Source organism: Podarcis gaigeae (genome assembly GCF_964106915.1).
Source record: "Podarcis gaigeae genome assembly, chromosome: 1".
Taxonomy (NCBI): domain Eukaryota; kingdom Metazoa; phylum Chordata; class Lepidosauria; order Squamata; family Lacertidae; genus Podarcis; species Podarcis gaigeae.
The window spans coordinates 123222975-123246288 of record NC_139678.1 but is presented as its reverse complement, the minus strand read 5'-3'; the positions used below and the strand labels follow the sequence as shown (position 1 = coordinate 123246288).

General features: G+C 43.5%; 1 protein-coding gene across 1 annotated transcript in view; it reads right to left on the bottom strand.

Moving 5' to 3' along the window:
- Nucleotides 1–23314, bottom strand: part of TMEFF2 (transmembrane protein with EGF like and two follistatin like domains 2) — a 236368-nt gene that overhangs the window by 72222 nt on the left and 140832 nt on the right. The window contains exon 5 of the mRNA XM_083712929.1: nucleotides 11822–11918. Within this exon, the coding sequence (XP_083569055.1) occupies nucleotides 11822–11918 (97 nt within the window). The remainder of the gene's footprint in view (nucleotides 1–11821; nucleotides 11919–23314) is intronic.

Here is a 23314-nt window from a genome sequence, read left to right as displayed (position 1 = left end):
GATATCCCACTTTATCACTACCTGAAGGAGTCTCAAAGTGACTAAAATTCTCCCTTCCCTTCCTCCCCCACAACAAACACTCTGTGAGGTGAGTGGGGCTGAGAGACTTCAAAGAAGTGTGACTAGCCCAAGGTCACCCAGCAGCTGCATGTGGAGGAGCGGGGAAGCGAACCCGGTTCACCAGATTACGAGTCTATCGCTCTTAACCACTACACCACACCGGCTCTCCTGAGTACCAGCAGTGACCTGAGAGGTGGAAGGTGGAGCAGAGAGGACCTCCTCATTCCCCCCCTTACTGCCACAACAGGTGAAAGGGGAAGAAGGTCCTTAATACAGCTTGCCGACTTTGCCAGTGCCCCCTGAGCTAGTTTCTTTATATTTGTGAATGGCATTGTGGTTGTTAGTGATATCCGAGCATTGTACAACATTTAGATTGGCAGGAGGCACAGAAGGACAAGGCAAAGGGTATGTAGATGCGAATTGGCTATTTGCAGCAGCTGGGAAGAAGAGAGGCTAAGCAGAGAGTTAACATCTCTACTGATCCGTCTCGCCCGCGCCCAGATTTCTGACCTACAAAATCGTGCTCTTGCTTTCTTAAACATACTTACATGAAACTCAATACCAACACAATCTATTTATTGCTAAAATGCTAGTTGGAAATTGGAAACGGTATAAATAAGATGCATTGCTGGTGATCCCCGTGCCCCCTGAAGGCACTGTAAGGCTCAAAAACTCACTCGGTTCACGGCATCATAAAACTGAAGCAATAAATGTCACCCCTTTTTTGACTGCACATTAAGCCAATCGGCTTTTTATTGCGGCTAAATAGGCCGTCATCAAGGCACCAGTCATTTTACTACTAGGGCATGACTTCAGTGAAATGTATAAGCTGATGGGGATATGTGTGGGAGGATACTTTATTTCCGTATATTTTGCGCGCAGGCAGACAAAGGGGGGGATGATGAAAGGTTTCTCCCCGCCCCCAAACAATCCAGTCCAAAGCGCCTACTCATGTTCGTTCATGCTGTAATGCCCTGATGTACACAGAAGATTAGGTGTCAATGCACATTAATATTTGATGTGCATTATCATATTATCCTTTATGGGTACTTTCCCAAGCATGCAAAGAAAGGCTCTCTTAAACACAGGGAGTTATATAATAATGTAGCGGTATTTTGCTGAGTTCACCAAGCATGCAAACTCTGCCCTTTGTTTTTATGGCAGGAGTGGGGAGCAAGTACCAGCCACTACAAGATACCTAATACCCATAAAGGAGTGAAATATGGCATATCAGCCAACCATCCAGTACTAGCTTTCTAGGAAAACGGGTGCCAGAACTCACCACGAACACTTCCCTCGTTCTCTTAGAATAGCAATGGCGCCCACTTGAGAGGTGCCACAACAGAATTCTGGCGAGTTCTGGCTGAAAAAAGGCCCTGCAGTAATCCACTTTGTTTTCGAAAAGCACACAGACACGCCACACAACCCCCACCCCACCCCAGATAAGCACATGCTTGCAACGTACTGTTAAAAATGAAGAGAGATCCCATCACCCATAATTGAAGAATATTAACATCTTTTGACACAAACAGTACAGGGAATATGGAAACACTCTTGGGTGCACTCTTGGGTGAAAGTTATTTTATTATTTCCTGAATTTCTTACTCATCATAAGATCCCAGGGTGGATCACAACTGTATAATTGTTCAACTGAGACTGAAATTGAGAACGCCTATGTGTATCACTGAAGGGTTTTAACCAGAATATTCCATTGAAGCTAAAGAACAGCAGAAAGGGCTCCCTGAGCTCCTAGATGGGTTGATGATTAACTGTTGTTATTCTCTAGTAGCTAACAGGCGAGTGTTTAACCTTGGATTGCATAAGAGCATAAGAGCTATTGAATTGCAAATTTACCTTCCTGGAAGGGTGGTGGTTAAATCTTTGTTCCCAGGCTCTGTGGGAATAAGGATGTGTAAATGACTCTCCTGAAGGGAGTGACACAGCTCCAGGAAAAATGGAGGCTGTAAGGAGAGAGAGAGATTATAGATCTGTTTGGAAGTACGTTTATTTCTAAGATGCTGAGCCTGTGCTGGACAGCAGAAGCTATTGTATGGAATTATTTGGATGTATCTTTGATGCTTTTGTTCTGTTTTGAAGAAAGTTCTGCAAGTAAAGTTTTGAATAATATCCAATGGGTCTGGACAATATTTCATTCCAAAAGGGGTCTGCTGGTGGACCACAATAAACTGATTGATTGATTAATGGCCAGTTTTTATGCACCCAGTTGCTTCAAGATATATTAATATCTGCAATGACAACAATATGAAAAATCAATACAGTGGTACCTCGGTTTTAAGTACAGTCCAGTTTAAGAATGATTTGGTTTGAGAACTTTACCTCGGTCTAAGAATGGAATCCGAACGGTGGAAGGGCACCAGCGGTGGGAGGCCTCATTAGGGAAAACACAACTTGGTTTAAGAACAGTTTTGTTCTAAGAACAGACTTCCGGAATGGAATAAGTTTGTAAACTGAGGTACAACCGTACTAAAATCAAATTTAAAAAATTACAATTAGAGCTATACCAATTGCAGGACATCACTGAATGCTTCCATAGCTAGATTCTTCAGAATCTAGTGCAAGTAGGTCACGTAGTTTTTGTGCACCTTGTTGAACATTAGTAAACAGTCATTTCTTGTGTGGTGTACTTAAGCTTTCAAGCTGCCTCTTAGAGCTTTTGCACACCAATCTCAGGATTACATCATCATGTTCAGATGCTCTGGCTAAAACGAGCAGATACAGAACCGCTCTTCCAATCTAATTGATGCATGGATTGAGAAGCTGGCAAAAATCAGATACCCATTTTCTTTGCATGTTTCCCTTGCTTTATTTTGGGATATATTTGGCCATAATAAAGATAAATATCGATTGGCTCAAGCAATATTGATTTTAGGGTAGTTGCTGCTGACAGCAGCATGATTTGTACCGACTTCCACGCTCTTATAATGGAGTTTATTTGCATGAGAATTTGTTTTGAGGGTATTGATGTGGGCTTTCACTTACTGCACTGGCATGCTGTAGAATTTGCATATAACGTATACCTGCAATTAGAGAAGAAATATGAGGTTAAGGAATGGCCGTTTGGTTACATACGCATCCCGATGGTGGATGGGAGTGGCTCTAAGTGGAATAATGTTTGCATTCAAAATAGCCATGTTAGCACAAAGTGAATTGGGGGTGAGGTGGGGGGTTCAAATTCAGCTGTATTTCCAGGTGCTGTGCAGTCATTAATTTAGCTTCATATTGTGCCCTGCTGCCCCACACCCCTAATCATTCACTGGTTTGTTGTTGTCGTCGTCGCTGTTGTTGTTGTTATTCTGCTGGTTGCTCTCCAGGAAAGGAATTTGAAGTAGCCTATTTATCAATTTATCAAAATGGAGGCAGTGAGAGATTTTACTTTCTTGGGCTCCATGATCACTGCAGATGGTGACAGCAGTCACAATATCAAAAGACGCCTGCTTCTTGGGAGAAAAGCAATGACAAACCTAGACAGCATCTTAAAAAGCAGAGACATCACCTTGCCAACAAAGGCCCGTATAGTTAAAGCTATGGTTTTCCCAGTAGTGATGTATGGAAGTGAGAGCTGGACCATAAAGAAGGCTGATTGCTGAAGAATTGATGCTTTCGAATTATGGTGCTGGAGGAGACTCTTGAGAGTCCCATGGACTGCAAGAAGATCAAACCTATCCATTCTGAAGGAAATCAGCCCTGAGTGCTCACTGGAAGGACAGATCCTGAAGCTGAGGCCCCAATACTTTGGCCACCTCATGAGAAGAGAAGACTCCCTGGAAAAGACCCTGATGTTGGGAAAGATTGAGGGTGCAAGGAGAAGGGGACGACAGAGGATGAGATGATTGGACAGTGTTCTTGAAGCTACCAGCATGGGTTTGACCAAACTGAGTGAGGCAGTGGAGGACAGGAGTGCCTGACATGCTCTGGTCCATGGGGTCATGAAGAGTTGGACACGACTAAACGACTAAGCAACAACAACAATTTATCAATTTATCTATTTCATTTATGTCTCATCCTGTTCTCCAAGAAGCTTGAAGGTGGAGTACATGCAGGGCTATTTTTCCCAAGCAGAACTTGCGGGAATTCAATTCCAACTTCTCTCACGTGGGCGTCATAGCCATAAAAAGAGAACAAGGGAGGCCTCAATGGTGAGTTTGGGTACCTCTGCTTCTAGAAAAATAGCACTGATACATGTTCGTGTTTCTCTCTCCTCCTCATTCAGTCCCCACAAAAACCCAGTGAAGTAGGTTGAGAGGCAGTGACTGGCCCAAGGTCACCCAGTGAGCATTATGGCCAAATGGGGATTTGTTAAGAGTGATGTTTATTTATTTCCATTCCAAAAACAACCTGCAAACAAAAGCCCCAATGCTCCAAGGTTCCAAGGAAGGTTATGCACATCAAATCGCCATGTGTACCAAGAGTTCAAGCGACATCAGCTACGATGCTGATATTGTCATTCATTAATATTCCCAATATTCATTAAAATTCCCCAGAGTGGCTGGGGAAACTCAGCCAGATGGGCAGGGCATAAATCAATCAATCAATCAATCAATCAATCAATCAATCAATCAATCATACCTTAAAAGAAAGGATGCAACTTAAAAAGAGAAGATATGTATTTATTCTTCTGCAAATAAGCAGAAGCTTGGAAGCCACAAAAGGTGAGTGCAGACAGCTGACAGCACCCTAACGCAAAGCTATCAACACTTACTTTAGTAGCTGACATAATTACAAATTCCATATTCATATATAATAAGAATAATAAGTATTCTTTGCTGTAGCACTCAAACTCTCCTTTTTTTAAAAAGTAACAGATCACACAGTAATTATGAATGCAAAAGGACTGCAAGTTTTTGATCCTTCTGCATATGCTAGGAAGGGGAGGTTTTTCAAAAGGTTAACCTTCATCTGAAGATAACACCAACCTCTCTCATTTTCCCTTTAAATAAAAGAGCATTTTCATGTGTTATATCAAGCTACTTCAACTCTGAATAGCTTCTGCCATCTTTATAGATTACAAGTAGTCCAGAGGAACAAGAGCTTCCACTCTTGTTGACCTGTAACAAAACAAGTCTAGGACTTTTTGACATGCTCATGAGCTGACATTAAGCCACTTTGCAAAATGAAAGGGCTCTCCCTTTGATATGTTCTATTTATACCCTCCCTGAGAGCTCCGAGATGCTTTAAAAATTGAGAGAGAGTGTGTGTGTGTCTGTACATGCACATGTGAAGGGATGATCTCTGAAATGCGCCTCCCTGCTCAAAGCCTTAATGCTCCTCTTGCCTTTTTGTGCATGTGTGCTTTTATCAGGGGCGTTACAATGAATCACTCCCTGTCATCCCAAGTCAATTGTTTTCTTAGCAAGCTCAGAAATAAAGCCCCAAAGCGAGCGACAAGTGAATGCCCGATTTACCGATAGATCGCAATCGAGAGCTTAATAAATGGGCACAGCCACTGGCTTGCTTCAAATATTCATGAAGCCTACTCTGGTGCAAAATGCATTAAAGGTGGAAATAAAGCCAGTAATATATGATCCTCTTTTGGAGACAAGGAGCTTTCGCAGATTAAAAGAAGCAAGACGTTAAAGACTTTAAACTGAATAGCCTTTGTTTTTTAACAGAGTGAAGGATCGTCACTAATGGAATGCTAAACCGTGGGTGTGCATGGCTGGGTGGGTGCCTTCCCACACACATATTCACTTTTTGAAAAAGAAGTAAGGAAAATGTGCTAATCCTTTGCAGCTTGGAGTTACTGCTTCCAATACGGAATCAGAGTGGAAACATGGAATATTGTTAAGGGCCGCTTAGAATCATAGAATTGTAGAGATGGAAGGGAAGCCAAGAGTCATCTAGCCCAGTGGCGTAGCGTGGGGAGTGCAGGGGGGGGGGCAGCTGCACCGGGCGCAACATTTTTTTTTGGGGGGGGCACGTTCACACTCGAAGCTCTCTGCCTCTACCTGGCTCACTCTCTCTCTCTCACTGCAGTGCTGGCTGTGCGAATCCGATCCGAGCTGCTGGGTCGCCGCCCACTGTGGAGGGGGGTCCAGGCGTGCGTTGCGGAGCAGAGAGAGGGCGAGGGAGGGACTATCTGGGGGAGGGACAGTGCAGCAGCCGCCCAGCGCAGGAGAGAACCACACCCGACCAGCCCAGGCAGCAGCAAGAAGAAGCTGGCAGCGGAGGCAGGTTAGGGGTTAGGGACGCAAATTACTTGCCTTGCCCCGGGTGCTGACAACCCATGCTACGCCGCTGATCTAGTCCAACCCCCCAGCAATGCAGGAATTTCAGCTAAAACATCCATGACAGATGGCCATCCAGTCTCTGCTTCACAACCTCCAAGTAAGGAGAGTTCACAACCTCCTGCGGGAGTCTGTTGCCCTGTCAAACAGTTCTTACTGTCAGAAAGTTATTCCTGGTGTTTTGTCGGAATCTCCTTTCTTGGGAGAAGAGTTGGTGGAAGAAGACTGGAAGAAATTTAAAGATTATTTACAGAAACACTGTAAAATTATTGAATGTTCAAATGATGTTGGAATGAAACGAAGCAGTTTTAGCAATAAGGTTAAATAGGAATATGTAAAAATGGATTAATATTAGATGAAAATATAAAGTTATAATATGTGAAGATAAAGAACTAAGATAAAACAAAGAGGGTAAGGATTTGCTGAATTAACTATCTGAACTGGAATACAAAAAAGGGAGGTGTGAGGAAGTCATGAAAATAAGTAAATGAATTGTAAGATATAGAAAGAGGGACTTATTTTTAACTGTTTTTATTTTTCTGTAATTGGTATTTTTTCTTTTTTCTTTTTATCATTTTTGTAACCTTTTTTATTGAAATTTTAATAAATATTATTTTAAAAAAAGGAATCTCCTTTCTTGTAACTTGAAGCCATTGCCTTGAGTCCTACCCTCCAGAGCAGGAGAGAAAAGCTTGTTCCCACTTCCACATGACAGCCCTTGAGATATTTGAAGATGGCTATCATATCTCCTCTCATTCTCCTCTTTTCCAGGCTAAACATACCCAGCTCCTTCAAGCGCTCCTCATAAGGCTTGGTTTCCAGACCCTTGATCATCTCGGTTGCCCTCCTCTGCACATGTTCCAGTTTGTCAACATCCTTCTTAAATTGTGGTGCCCAGAACTGGACACAGTACTCCAGGTGTGGTCTGACCAAGGCAGAATAGAGCAGTACTGTTCCTTCCCTTGATCTGGACCCTATAGCATTACAGTGGAGCCTCAGTTTTTGAACATAATCAGTTCTGGAAGACCATTCGACTTCCAGAATGTTCGAAAACCGAAGATCAATGGGCTGGCTGTGAAGTCAATGAGGGAAAATGAAAAACATGCCTCGGCTTCTGAGGCGCATTCAAAAATGGAAGCAATTACATCAGGGTTTTCAGAATTCAGGTTCCAAATTGTTCGGCTTCTGAGATGCTCAAAAACCAAGGTTCCACTGTACCTTTTTTTGCTGCTGCTGCTGCATCACACTGTTGACTCATCTTAATCTTGGTGCCCACCAAGACCCCTAGATCCTTTTCACATGTATTGCTAGTAAGCCAGGCACCCTCATTTTATAGAAGCAAACCCATTCCATAGAAGCAAACCCAGGTTTGCCACAAAAAGCATACACTAAGTATACTATCCCTTCACATAGTAAAGTCTTCATGGAAATTATTGCAATTTTGGGTGGCATGGGGTAGGGGCAATGCACTGAAAGATTGAAGTAACTTATTCTTCCCAGTTTTTAAATTCAGTTTACGTTTGAAACACTCCTTTCAAGAAACAGCTAGTTGATACAGGTAACAGAGCACCCCAGATAATTTTCACAGTAAGAACTGAGTGCTCAATTGAGTAGCCACCTGGTTCATGTGATTTCTCTCCCTTTAGGCAGCAGGGGGGGTATTATCCCGTCCTCCATTTCTTGGAGATTCATGGAGGATAAGGCTATCAATGCCTACAAGTTTTCAATGGCTATGTTTTTCTCTCCTCTGTTGGAAGCAGTGTGCCACCAAAAACAAGGGAAAGACATGAGAGAAGTGTGCTGTCAAGTCCCACTTATGGGCTTCCCATAGGCATTTGGGTTAGCCATCACAAGAAGACAATGTTGGCTTAGATGGGTTCTTCTTATGCTCCATGCCATTTATTTTTATTGATATATTTCATTAAAATTATACGCTGCTCGAGTGTAAAAAGAGAGAGAGCTCAAAGTGGTTCACAGAAAAAAAAGCAGCAACATTATCAATAAGAGGAATGATCAACAATAATTTAGGCTTTCAAAAAGTTAAGATAGCAGAAAACTAAAAACAGGTTAAAACTCACACTGACTTTCTAAATATCTGGGTAGGTAAAAGGTAAAAGAGCCTTGGATGGTTAAATCCAGTTCAAGGTGACTATGGGGTTGCGGCGCTCATCTCGCTTTTAGGCCGAGGGAGCTAGCATTAGTCCGCAGACAGCTTTCCGGGTCATGTGGCCAGCATAACTAAACCGCTTCTGGCACAACAGAACACCGTGATGGAAGTCAGAGTGCACAGAAACACAGTTTACCTTCCTGCAACAGTGGTATCTATTTATCTACTTGCACTGGTGTGCTTTCGAACTGCTAGGTTGGCAGGAGCTGGGACAGAGCAATGGGAGCTCACCCTGTCATGGGGATTTGAACCGCCAACCTTCTGACTGGCAAGCCCAAGAGGCTCAGTGGTTTAGACCACAGCGCCACCTGTATCTGGGTAGGCCTATCTAAACAAAAATATTTTCAGCAGGCACCAAAAAGGGTACAGCACAGACCAGAGTAGAATGTACAAACTACAGAAGGTCTGGTTGACCCACACAACCCTCCTTCCTTTTTCCCTATAATAATAGGGTGCTCTTTCTTCTCTTCTGCAACTAAACAAGCTCCTCTCTGCACCACCATGCAAACGTGAATGTCAAGAGTCCTGCACTGAGTGGCTAATGCAGCAAAATGTATCAAAGTAAGGCAATTATAATTAATAGCGACAACAGCAGTGAGTATTCATTTTGCCGAGCAGGATTTGGCAGCAGACACAGAGAAGGGTTTGAATGGGGGAAGGGGAGGCTGCAGAAAGGAGCAGACTGTACCCAATCAGAATAATGTTATTTGTTCTTCAAAATCATTAACAGCCCAGCTACATCTGCTGGGAACATCTGGGTCACCTTTCTCCCCCAGCATCCAAGGCAGTTCTCAACCCATGGGTCCCCAGATGTTGTTGGACTACAACTCCCATCATCCCTGACCACTGGTCATGCTTCCTAGGTAGTCCAACAATATCTGGAGACCCACAGGTTGAGAAACACTGTGGTAGAGGGATGAGTCTGGGGCATTCATTCCTGTAGTCTCATAGTGATTGTCACTATGGGAGCAGGGCTGATGCCAGCTTTTGATGCCCACCACTACTGCACCACTTTCTCTCGCTCTCTTCCCATCCCCTGCCCCCTCATTTCCATGTTAACCGATTACAGAGAAAATCTGTTTGCATCTCTCCCCACCCCACAGCAACCCCGAAAATTGCGGGAATGACGGGACAACATTTGGGGCAGTATACTGGCACACAGTTCTTTCTAGCTGCTTTCTTTTTCTTTTCTTTTTAAAATACTTTTATTTTGCTTTAAACAAATAGAAATAATTATAGACAATCAAAATTACAAAAGAAAATTCCTTAATAATAATGATGGTGAAAAAAGCTTTAAAAAAATACAAAAAAATCTAAGTACATGGCATAGAACATAAGCCATTATGGGAAAGAAAAAAGAAAAGGGGGAGGAGGAGGAAAGAAGAAAAAAAGAGAGAAAAAAGAAAAAAAGGGGGGGGGGTAGAAAAAAAGGAAAAAAAGAGGAAGATGAGCCAAAACACAAGAAGGCCGATCTATTGTACGCTTCCGTCAAGGTCACAACCGATCATTATTCTTATCAATTCTCTCTATCTGCATTCCATAGAATCCCTCATCTTGGTATCAGGGAACATTTCCCTATGATAGATAGATAGATAGATAAATTTATTGTCATTGTCCGTATATACACAGTATACACAACAACGAAAATCAAACACCCGAGACCGGATTCACATACACATTCGCACGTATCTCCAACACTCTCATCCTATTCAGACATACTCTATTAGAACATAACATAATCCAGAATATAACATAACCTATTAGAAGCATAGCATAACCTAAAACCTATCTCATTCCTTACTACTCACTGCTTGCTATTTCTTACAACTGGCCCTGAGATCATTATTTAGTGCAATCAGAGCTCTTGGATAGAAACTATTCAGAAGGCGTGTGGTTCGTGTTTTCATTGTCCTGTATCTTCTGCCCGAAGGCAACAGTTCAAAGAGGTTGTGAGCAGGATGGGTGGGATCTCTCAGGATATTGTGTGACTTCTTCAAGCTGCGAGACGTGAAGATCTCATCCAGGGTTGGTAGTTGGAGCCCAATAACATTCTGGGCAATTTTAATTATTCTCTGTAAAGCTTTTTTATCCATTTCAGAGCTGCTCCCATACCACGATAATATACTATAGGTTAAGACACTCTCAATGGTACTGTGATAATAGGACAGAAGTAGGTGCTGAGATAGATTCAATCCCCTGAGCATTCTCAGGAAATACAACCTCCCCTGCACCTTCCTCACAACCATATTAATATTTGCAGTCCATGAGAGGTCCTCAGAGATGTAAATGCCCAGGTATTTAAAACTACCAACCCTCTCCACCTCCTCGCCATTTATGTGCAATGGTAAAAATACACTTTTCTTTCTCCTAAAATCAATTATGAGTTCTTTGGTTTTTTTGGTGTTAAGCATAAGATTATTTTCTTTACACCATTGAATTAACCCCTGTACTTCTTTCCTATAAGCAGCCTCATCATTCTCACTAATGAGCCCCACCACTGTTGTATCATCCGCAAATTGGGGTATCATTCTAAACATAACCAGGTCTTTCTTGATGAGCCCTTGTCCCCTAGATAATTATTTAACTTTAAGCTGTTTCCATAGGGGAACAGAAACACAGATGTGTGGAAAGGGTGAGGGAGTAGCAACATTGTCCAATGATGCTCCTTGTTGTGTCACACCATGCCCACTGGTGTGAAAGGAATTTAGTGTGATATGCCAGTATCAAAAAGCTGCCATTTCATAACACAACAGGTACCGGAGTGTGAAAGGAACAGAATAAAAATGGGGCAGAATAATGCAGAAAAATAAGGTAATATTATAATCTGGAAAACTAAAGTAATATTATCCATGTCTAAATGCCCTCTTAGCCACTTTTATAAGGGAAGGCTAAAGACAGAAGATAATCCGCTTTAAATAGCTCGGACTGCGTGAAAAACCCGCTTAACCTGTTTGACTGGAGGCTGAAAAGGTGAAAAGGAAATGTGAAATGATGACTTTTATCGTACCGCCTTCAACTCTCTTTAACAATCGTTGTCCAACTCCAGCCTCAGCGCTGTTTGAAGCTTGCAGCCTCATCCCATTAAAACAGTGTAAATGAATGATAAATAATCAGATTTCAGGTGTGAGTGGGAGAAATTTGTTTCTATCTCTGCATTCTCTTTTTTTAAAAACAAAATAACTTTTTGGAGTCTGTTATACTCAAGAAACACATTTGAGTTTTTCACCACAACTGAAACAGTACAACCTTAGCTACATTTCAAGGAGAGGAATTTGGAAGAAAAAGAATTTTGAGGGGAAATCAAGCTTTTCAAGACAAATAAATGGATAATGAATGAATGTTACCATACCAAACATCCTCTGCATCTTCATCGCACTCTGCCCCGAATTGGCAAATGTCGCAGGTGGATGTTTCCTTTTGAATGGTTTCTCCAGAACCTTCACTGCCTGTGAAAGAAGAAATCAAGAAGAAACGCGTCAGTTTCCCAGTGCAAAATCTGTCACAAAATCAGCAACAATAAAGAAAACATCCCATCTACTTGTGTATAGTTTATATGTGCGAATGACTATGTCGCCTCTCAAACGTTTAGATTAGGAATGCAGAAAGAGCATAGGAAATTAACATACACTGAATCAAGCTGTTGGTTCATCTAGTTTAGTGTTGTCCACAACTGATTGGTAGGAGCTCTCCAAGGTACTGAAAGCATCCCCACCCTTGCCTGGAGATGGCGGGGATTGAACCTGGGCTCTTCGGCATGCAAGGCAGCTGCTCTTCCACTCAGCTACAACCCTTCTGCAGCTTGGGGCTCTGTATTGAATGAATACACTAGGGTCACACTCAAACCACTCAATCACATAAGAGTTTAAAGCACTCTTATACAGTGGTACCTTGGGTTACATATGCTTCAGGTTACATAAGCTTCAGGTTACAGACTCCGCTAACCCAGAAATAGTACCTTGGGTTAAGAACTTTGCTCCAGGATGAGAACACAAATCGCACGGCAGTGGCGTGGCAGCAGCGGGAGGCCCCATTAGCTAAAGTAGTGCTTCAGGTTATGAACAGTTTCAGGTTAAGAACGGACCTCCGGAACGAATTAAGTACTTAACCAGAGGTACCACTGTACCACTTTTACAATCATGAATTACCCCAAAGAATCATGGGAGCTGTAGTTGGTTTAAGGTTGCAGGGAATTTTAGCTCTATGAGGGACAGAACCCTTAATAGTCTACAGTTCCTAGGGTTCTTCCTTTCATGGGAAGAGGGAGCCACAACTGTGGTGCAAGAGTGCCTTAAATGTATGGTGCAGATGTAACCTAATAGGATGTGTCTCCTGCTGCACATGTTCCAGGACACATCTGCAATGTGTCGATGACCGGTTGGTCACATAAGTGCAGGCACTTCTCGCCATTCTTGGGAATCATGTCTTTGCAAAGTTTCCAATGGCGCACTGTTCCCAATCACATATATGTGTAGGCATGATGTAGACATGCGCTGGCATGTGCGCTGGGTGGATGGCGGCGGGGCGTGCTCTTTTCCCGCCATGCACTTGTTCAGAACACCAGTGTGATTGTTGTACCGATTTGGGAGGTTTCGTGAGGCAAGGAAAGCAATATTGCAATGAGATGGTTAGCGGTGAACTTAGGCAGCAAAGGGTGAATTTATGCATTTCCCCCAACTTATGTTTTTTTTTTTAAAAAAACCACAATCAGCCTTGGTTGCTGCTGTAGTGGCAGATGTTGGGCACTGTTGCTTAAAGCCCTTTTGCTTTGGCTATATTCTGTTCAAAATTGCCCCTCTCCCAGCCGCTACCCCATCTTTAGGAATGAAGAAATGGGAAGAAAGACAGCTGGGAGAGAGAGCTATTTTGAATGGAAAAGAGGCAGAAAGGAAAGGGTGAAGTAGCACCTGCCACCCTCTGCTAGTACTCTGCTTAAAAATGGCTGTTTTTAATAATAATAATAATAATAATAATAATAATAATAATAATAATAATATTTATTTATACCCCGCCCTCCCCAGCCAAGGCCAGGTTCAGGGTGGCTAACAAGCAATAAGAAAAGCAGGTTGAATGAATACAACTTAAAAACAAAATTAAAATACAACATTGAAATATTGAAACTTTAAAAATGTAGCCTCATCGTAGGAGAAAGGAAAAGAAAAAGAAAAAGGAAAAAAAAGAGGGGGAGGGAATCAAATTGGCTCCAAGCCAAAGGCCAGGCGGAACAACTCTGTCTTACAGGCCCTGCGGAAAGAAATCAGATCCTGCAGGGCCCTGGTCTCATGAGGCAGAGCGTTCCACCAGGCCGGAGCCAGAGTTGAAAAGGCCCTGGCTCTGGTTGCAGCTAATCTAACTTCCTTAGGGCCCTGGGACCACTAGGGTGCTGCTATTTATGGACCTTGAGGCTCTCCGTGGGGCATATCAGGAGAGGCGGTCCCATAGGTATGAGGGTCCTAGCCGTGAAGGGCTTTAAAGGTCAAACGCATCACCTTAAATCTGACCCTGTACTCCACCGGGAGCCAGTGCAGCTGGAAAAGCACTGGGTGAATATGCTTCCATGGCAGAGACCCCGTGAGGAGCCTCGCTGCAGCATTCTGCACCCGCTGGAGTTTCTGGGACAGCTTCAAGGGCAGCCCCGCATAGAGTGAATTACAGTAGTCAAGCCTGGAGGTGACCATCGCATAAGGATGAAACAATCACCCTGTGTGTAGCTTCAGCCAAAGTGTGTAATGATTGGCAGAGGAAGGGAGAGATCAGTGCTGTCCAATGTAAAAAGTCCCAGGTTCAACACTTGACAGCTCCAAGTAGGGTTGATATCCTGAAGATCTTCTGCCTGTCAGTGAGGGAAATCCTGAGCAAGACAGACCAATGTTGTGGTTAGGAGTAACTTCCTGTGCTCCTAAAACAACAGTCTAAGGACTGGTTCACACTGAAAACTACAGGGCAGTTTTTGTCAGCGGAGTTTAACACATGCTATGGGTTCCTGTTTGGTATGACTCAACAAGGAGCTGCACTCAGTCCCCAAAGCGGCTCCATGGAGGAGCTTTGGAACTTAAAAAAGAAAATTAATTGGCTTTGCTGGCGAGAAAGAAAATATTCGTGCCCACATATGCAGCCCATTACAATGAAAAGAAACACAAAGTTTCCCTTAGGGCGAAATTGTCAGATCAGAGATGGCTTGTGATGTGATCAGCTTCCCGTCTTCTTTGAATTCCATGTGACTGATGGAGCAGCTCAGTTAGAAATGGGAGAGGAGGGAAGAGGAGGTTTATTCCCCTGCATGCAAACTCTCAGGTCCCGACCTGCTTCTCAAGTAGGTGTAGCAGTTGCAAAACTTTAACATCTTTACAAGATGCCTCTGAGGCAAGGCAGGCAGTTGATGTCCACCATAGCAGAGAACACTGAAAGAATATAGCAGCCATTATCTTTATGAGATGGGTGCTTTAAGGAGTGAGTGGAACTGTAGGGCAACCTCTTTCTCTCTCCGCCCCCCCCATGAACTGCCTATAGTTAAGGACAAATGAATCTGCTAATCTTGGTTTCTCTCCATTTCTCATTTTTCTAATCCTAAATTCAGTAACCATTACGTAAAGAAGCAACAGAAAGCAATGGCGAGAACTTGAAGAGGCGTATATATAAAGATGGATGCGAGACGCTATAAAGAGAAAGAGATTGTGTGTATATTAGAACAAATGAACTCTAAATTGCTGGTGGATTTTGAAAAGGATTGCATATGCAATTTTTGCCTAATACAAGCATTTTGCAGCACAATTCTTCTAAGATAATGAACATTTGTGCATTATTTTCATGGATATGTGTATTTCTACACACACTATGCTATGCCCTAGTAGATGCATAGCATATGCCCACTGCTGGGCTGGAACACTGCACTGCAAAATTCAGAGACGTGCGAAATTGGGGGCTGGCTGTGTTTCAGTTCACGTTCATGTAGATTACGAAGATTCACCTTTAACTGTGAACTGAATCCATTCCCCCTGTTCTTCAATCCCCACTCATGATTCATATTGCCAAAACCATGTTCTGCACTTCTATCCTGTAGGCTGTCGAGGCCAATTGGTATTTCTCAGGGCAGAGATCTGTCACGGGGTCCTCCAATGTCTGTTCACTGTGCTGATGTTTGAAAAGCACCTGACACAGCTCACCCAAATGACAACATTTGCTCTGTCCAGCCAGTGCCCACTATGACTAGAAATAACAATAGCTACAATTACATTTTTTCCCTGTTTTTCGTAATGTATCACATTTATTTTTCTTTTTTATTCTGTTTTGTTTTCTACCTGGATATGTCTTCCTCTCTCTCCCTCTCTCTCTTTTGGTGTCTTATCTTCCTTGGTACACTTGTAATTATGTACATTTTATTTTTAATAAAGAACACACACACACACACACACACACACACACACACACAGAAAGGCTGCTCTGTACAGCCACTGCCCACTATGACTGGAAACAGCTTATATGCTAGGATAACTGCCCTTCACCTTCAGGTTGCAAAATAAATTTAACAACTATCCATAAAACTCCCCCCCCCCCAAAGCTCCAGGAGAAGGGCCAAGCATCACATAGCTCAATAATTAAGCCTTTGTAAACCTGCCAGATTGTCCAAGTTCTGGAAAACAAGCTCCTTCATTTTTAGCAAAATTCCTCTCTCTGCTTTTAAGTCCCTCTGGAAAAAAAACAACACTTTCCATGTATTTATATTTAATTTAACAGGATTGTCTTTGGTCTCTCTTCCCCCAGCTAAATGCCCGCAGCTTCAGTGTATCCTTTTATAATGTTCCAGTGTTAGCAGGTATGCTTTTCCCATAGACAACACATGTTTTCAAGAGGAAGAGCAGCGTTTTAAATCTGTATTCCAAACACTCAGCATCCAGGGATAGTTTACATTGTGAATAGTAAGTGAACCTTTCTCAGACAGCAAGTTCAACGCATAAGCAGAGCATCCTCCCTTCATTTTTTATTAGAAATGAGCTGGTAGTCCTTTCATTGCAGTTGCCATTGGTGAACAAGGAGAGTAACTGGGCTGGGAGAACTGAACTACCCAGGCATTATTCCCCGGCATTAAATTAAAACAGCAGTTGCCTTTCTTTTATTTATTTTTTCTGCCATTGGTCTCAACAGCCGTGTTACCTGGCGATAAAATTTGTTTAAAGTGAATTCTCTTCCCACCCCACTGTGCAGATGAGTGCCCTGATAAAACCAGACAACCTAGAAAGAGTTATTTTCTCCTTATTTCCTGCTGCTATTTAAGCTTTCAGAGTGTAAGATGTTCATTTTCTAAGGTGACCCGAGGGCTGTCGTCTCCCTCCCTGGCCTTTAGGTTTTGCATTTTGCACATGCCTCCAAGAAACCTTCCACGAGTCTTCAGAGAATAAAAAAATAAAAAATAAAAATGCATTGGGAAGCATTTCGCGCAGCATTCAGAAAACCCTATCTGTGATTATTTTCAAGATGTTAGCAAAATGCCTGCTGGCTCCGGCCAAAGATCCCCCTTGTCCAACATCCTGTTTTCACATTGGCCAACCGGAAGCCTGCAAGATTCTGTAGGCAAAATATGGACTCTACCGGCATGCAATCATTTACCTCTTTATCAAAAATATTTATATCCTGCTTTTACCCCCTCCACAAGGGAGTTGCACAAAGCGGCTTACAAATAAAAAGGCAGAACGTAACAGCAACAATGGCCCGGTGGTTAAAACAGGAAATGAATAAAACTAAAACTAGCAGCAAGAAATCACACACACACACACACACACACGGGCATAAAGATATGGGCACCCAGACCTCTCTCTCTTTGGACCCCAGGACTCTCCCTAGACCATACTCCCTCACTTGGCCTGCTTTTCACTCTCCTTCAGTGGGCTTGGCAGGAAGGTATGCTTGAAGTCTGATAATGCCTCTTGGTTTCTAGGATGGAGGCTAGAGAGGAGGATGTGAGCATGTGTGGAAACTAGCCTATTGTACACAGGTAACATGTGAATGAAAGAGACGCGGGTGGTGCTGTGGTCTAAACAACAGAGCCTAGGACTTGCCGATCAGAAGGTTGGCGGTTCGAATCCCCGCAACGGGGTGAGCTCCCGTTACTCGGTCCCTGCTCCTGCCAACCTAGCAGTTCGAAAGCACGTCAAAGGGCAAGTAGATAAATACGTACCACTCCGGCGGGAAGGTAAATGCCGTTTCTCTGCGCTGCTCTGGTTTGCCAGAAGTGGCTTAGTCATGCTGGCCACATGAACTGGAAGCTGTACGCTGGCTCCCTTGGCTAATAAAGCAAGAGGAGTGCCACAACCCCAGATTCGGTCACAACTGGACCTAATGGTCAGGGGTCCCTTTACCTTAACATGTGAATATGTTGCTTTGCCTACTTTACCTCTGGTCTGTCTGGGATTGGTTGGAGGAACGGGGGGGGGGGACCAGCTGGAGAACCACAAAGGGAAGAAGACTCAGAGCCCAGGGAATGTTGAACGGGAAGAAGAGGAAGAAGATTGGGAAGAGGAGGTGTCGGAAGCTAAAGAGGTAACAGGGCTTAGTGAGCCGGGAGAATCATTGACAGAGACAAGAATTCTAACCCAATGCTTTCACCAAAGTCTGCTTACATCTGTGATCAATAAAGTTGTGGCCTATGTCAACCCAATTACTGATGTCAGATGTCTTATTCTTTCATGGGGCTGCCCCGGACAGCCTTTGCGCTGTTACACCTGGGCACACAATTATCCAGCCAAGTACAGTGGTACCTCAGGTTACATATGTTTCAGGTTCCATACGGTTCAGCTTACAGACTCTGCTAACCCAGAAATAGTACCTTGGGTTAAGAACTTTGCTTCAGGATGAGAACAGAAATTGTGCTCCGGCAGCAGGAGGCCCCATTAGCTAAAGTGGTGCTTCAGGTTAAGAACAGTTTCAGATTAAGTACGGACCTCCGGAACAAATTAAGTACTTAATCCAAGGTACCACTGTAACATATTTTAAAATCACATATATTAGGGGAAATGGCATAGTAGAAATGCATCCTAATAGGATAAATGTCTTTGCAAAAATGTGAAGGAGAAATTAGGAGAAATTAGATTAAAACGCTGATGAATTTTCATGAAGACACTTTTTAAAAAATCATGAAATTACGTAGAAATGTGGAGAAACAAACTGAAGATGGCGGAGGATGTCAAATTGAGAGGCACTTAAATTAACAGATTCACCTAACTCCTGGTACATAGCTGGTGAGCTACATTTGACATGGCATATCACAAATTTCGCCGATAATTTCTTACTTTAGTTCTATGGTTGCATTCCCGTTTCTGCTAGGTAAAGGCAATTTCTTTGCAGGGTGGGGTATCAACAAATCAGATAACAAAATATAATTGTGGAGACCTATCTGTTTGGGGAAGAGAGGGACAATCTCTTGAGCAAGTGGCTAAATAACCACTTCAGCTTGGACTGAAATCTGAGTGCTCTCAGGTAAGCAGAAACGAAGTGAAAGATGTTTCTGCAATGCCTGCCCCTTCTCCCCCAGTACACATCTGGCTGAAGAAAGCTGTGTTAAAAATTGCGCGAGAGAGGGAGAAGTGTCGAGGGCAGCCGGATGTTGGCAACTAACACAGCGAGACAAAAACACGGGGTGAGTTGAGCTTCGCGCAGAGATATCCCACTGTGGGCTTTCACATTAGCAGAAGGAAGTGGGTCAAAAAGACAGGAGAGTGAAAGGCCGCTAAGAGATACATGCGGAGAGAGGCCAGTGGTATCTGCAAAATGCACAAGAGCAAATACCCCAAACACCTTCTTAGAAAGTGATTTATTTTTTAAAAAAACCCATCTTGGCCAGCACACGAGCAGGAGAGAAGCTCAAATGCCGAAAGTGACTTGGCTCTCAATCGATAAGTCTTTTCGTAGCCCCCTCTCCGCGAGAGCATTAGCTTGGTTGAAAGCCGCAAAGTGAGAAAAATGAATGGGTGTGAAACGAGGGGTCGTTGCAGGAGCAACTATCCTTTCAGATCTCTGGCAAAGGCTCAAAATAACATTACAGGAAAGATGAAAAGAAAAAACGCTCCTCAGCTGTACCGGCCACAAATGCCCCGTGTGACATAGCTTGGTTCTACTGGCTGCGCGCAGGCTTCTCGTTCAGCAAAGAGAAAATTACCTATATCCCACGCAAGCTTACACAAAAGGAAATTAACCACAATTTCCAGTGCCAACTTGAGCCCTGATCAAAAGCCGTCGATGGGAGCTCCTGAAACATTCTCCTTGATACCGACAAGCTTTCAATCAAGGCCTCAGCATGGATGGCAGTGATATAAGTGAGTATTATAACTTCAAGACTTTCGTAGATGCAAGCAACACATGGGGGTCTGTGCAATGCAAAAGCAAGGGGATAATATGCAAGAGCCCTGATTTTATGCCACAAGCATCCTTTTCTTGCCTGGTGGATTGCTGAGGGCTGCTTCATAGGCTGCAGGTCTGCTTGCCATTCCCCTCTGATTATTACATGGTTCTGCTTCTGTCGTAGGAGACCTCCCACATGACCTGCCAAGTCCCGCAGGAAGCTGTCATTCAAACCTTATTGGAACAGTGTGTGATTGAGTCAGAGGGAGTTGGCAACTATTCAGTTTTCGTAAGCGAATCCCTTACCTTCAGTGACAGACAACACATACACATTATTTTCCCTCTTCCAAGATACTTTGCTCTTTGAAAATTGTTCTTATTAAAGATTATTGGGCTGCAAAAGTACATACAATGTCTCTGTTTTCAGATCATAAAGTCCTTTCTATAGGTCAGTTCTATTCAGTGCTTTTTTCTAAAAAAAATTGTTTAGGGGTACTCTCATTTAGACTCAAGAAAATCACCATTTTATAGTTCAAATTGGGAAAAATAAATACAGTAAATGGACAAAAGTACAGAGATTCACAAAATGTTTAGGGGCATGCATACCCCTGCATACCCCCGGAAAAAAGCACTGGTTATATTCCATGTGAGACATTAATGTTGTAATCGGTATAAGGTTGGGGAGAAGGGGGAGAGGAAGAGAGGGGGGTAGTAAATTTTCATTCTTTTACAAAGAGTATGTGTGAGGTTTTTGTGTTAGCATCATGTGGGTACGTTCTCTTTCTATTCATTTATTAGTTTTAATTGGATTTGAGAGAGGTTGGGGGAGCCCAGGGCATGGTTGGTTGACTCCAACATTTCTCCAACGAAAATAGGGACATCCCATTCCATGATGATAATAATTATAATTTTACTATTTATAGCTCACGTATCTGACTGAGTTGCTCCAGCAACTCTGGGCGGCTTCCAACATAATAACATAAAAACATAATACAGTCATACCTCGGGTTAAAGACTCTTGGGTTAAATCTTTTCAGGTTGCGTCCCGCGGCGACCCGGAAGTAACGGAACAGGTTACTTCTGGGTTTCGCCACTTGCGCATGCACAGATGCTAAAAATGACATCACACGCATGTGCAGAAGCAGTGAATCGCGACCCACGCACGCGCAGACGTGGGTTGCATTCTGCTCATGTTGCGAACGGGGCTCCGGAATGGATCCCGTTCGCAACCAGAGGTACCACTGTAAAACATTTAACATTCTTTTTTTTAAAAAACCTTCCCCTATACAGGGTTGCTTTCAGATGTCTTCTGAAGGTGGTATAGTTAGTTATCTCCTTGGCTCGGCGGTCACATAACTCCATACCCTCCAACATTTCTCTGATGAAAATAGGAACGTCCTAAGGAAAAGTGGGACATTCTGGGATCAAATCAGAAACTGGGACACCTTCTGTAAATCTGGGACTATCCGTCGAAATTAGGGACACTTGGACGGTCTATTGCCTTCATACCAACTTCCCATACATAGACAATCAAGTTAAAAGGAGACCTGCCCCCTGTTCAGATGTGTGATTGAATTTGCATTTTTGAAGCATGTATATGGGTTGGACAGATCGTGAAGCTGAGGCATGAGGCTCCAGTACTTTGGCCACCTCATGAGAAGAGAAGACTCCCTGGAAAAGACCCTGATGTTGGGAAAGATGGAGGGCACAAGGAGAAGGGGACGACAGAGGACGAGATGGTTGGACAGTGTTCTCGAAGCTACCAGCATGAGTTTGACCAAACTGCGGGAGGCAGTGGAAGACAGGAGTGCCTGGCGTGCTCTGGTCCAGGGGGTCATGAAGAGTCGGACACGACTAAACGACTAAACTACAACAAACATGGGTTACTTTCTTCTTGTAGGAGGAGAGGATGGGACTAGAGCTCAGTGGTAAGAGTTTGTGTGTAGAGGATCCCAGATTCAAGCCCTGCTATCTCCCGGTAGGCCTGGGAGAGAAACCAGCCTGAAACCATGAAGAATCACTGCAAATCAGTGTAGAGAAAACTGAGCTGGATGGGTCTAAAGTGTGACTTAATACAAGGCATCTTTCTATGTTTCCTATGAGACACAACTGATCCCAATTCCTATAGGGAAGTCCAATGGAAATCTAACATTGCTGCATTTCCGCAACACTCCACTGGCAGCAATGGAAGTGTGCTACTGCAGCTCGATCTCTCAGATCACTGTGGCCTTGCAGCCTGTTTCTGCTGTGGGTATTGTCTCTTTCAGAGGCCAGATTTATTTGGAAATAATTAGACGTCTCTCCCTCCCTCCATCACAGCCCCACCTGTATGGAACTCATTGCTTGAGATTCTGGGTCCATTTAGATGGGGCTGTCAAGACTTTATAGACCAGCTCCTGATCTCAAAGTGTAATAGCATACAGTTGGGCTCATTTGGTTATTTCTGCTGCTGTGATAACACAGCTGATTTGGTTTTTAATTATTTGCTTGGATGTTTTAATATCGTAGCAGCATTGAGAGCTTGCATGAAGTGAACAAAAGTGGGCTATTAATCTTCAAATAAATAAGACTCACTCCCCCACTGTACAAGCTGATCTTGTAGCAATATTCCCTCCCCCAAGGTAGAGATGATAGATATATAGATATAGATATAGATGATAGATATAGATATAGATAGAATTTAAGAGCATCTGAATAGGGTGACTCTTGTCTGTGGAGGGGCTACAGGACCACACATCTCAGCTCTGCCTCATCCACCCCAATATATCCACATTGAACTGGAAGGTCCAAATCTTATCTTAATCTTATAAAAAGTGCTATTTTTCTAGAAAAAGCGGTGCTACGAAGATCTCCCTCATCCTCTTAGAATGGCAATAGCACCTACCTGAGAGGGGCCAGAACTACGTTCTGGTGAGTTCCAGCTGAAGAAAGCCTTGATTACCATATTTTTGTGTATATAACATGCCCCATGTATAAGACAAGCCCCTTTTTAAACTCCAAATTAAGAAATTAAGTTGTTTAACTTTTTGGTGGAATGGGAAAGGTCACTTCTGCAAATCGCTCAGCTGCCTGCCCACCACTGCCAATCGCTTGCCACAGCCACTGCCAATCGCACACCACGCTCCAGCCACCAATTGTCTGCCCACTAGAGAGCCAGTGTGGTGTAGTGGTTAAGAGCGGTGGACTCGTAATCTGGTGAACCGGGTTCGATTCCCCGCTCCTCCACATGCAGCTGCTGGGTGACCTTGGGCCAGTCACACTTCTTTGAAGTCTCTCAGCCCCACTCACCTCTCAGAGTGTTTGTTGTGGGGGAGGAAGGGAAAGGAGAATGTTAGCCGCTTTAAGATTCCCTAGGGTAGTGATAAAGCGGGGTATCAAGTCTAAACTCTCTCTCTCCTCTCCACTCGCTGCCACCAACAACCCATCTGCCCACTTACCACAGCCGCCAATCACCTGCCCAATTGCCAGCCAATTGCCAGCAGGCTTTGCCGCAGCCACCAATCACCAGCCCAAT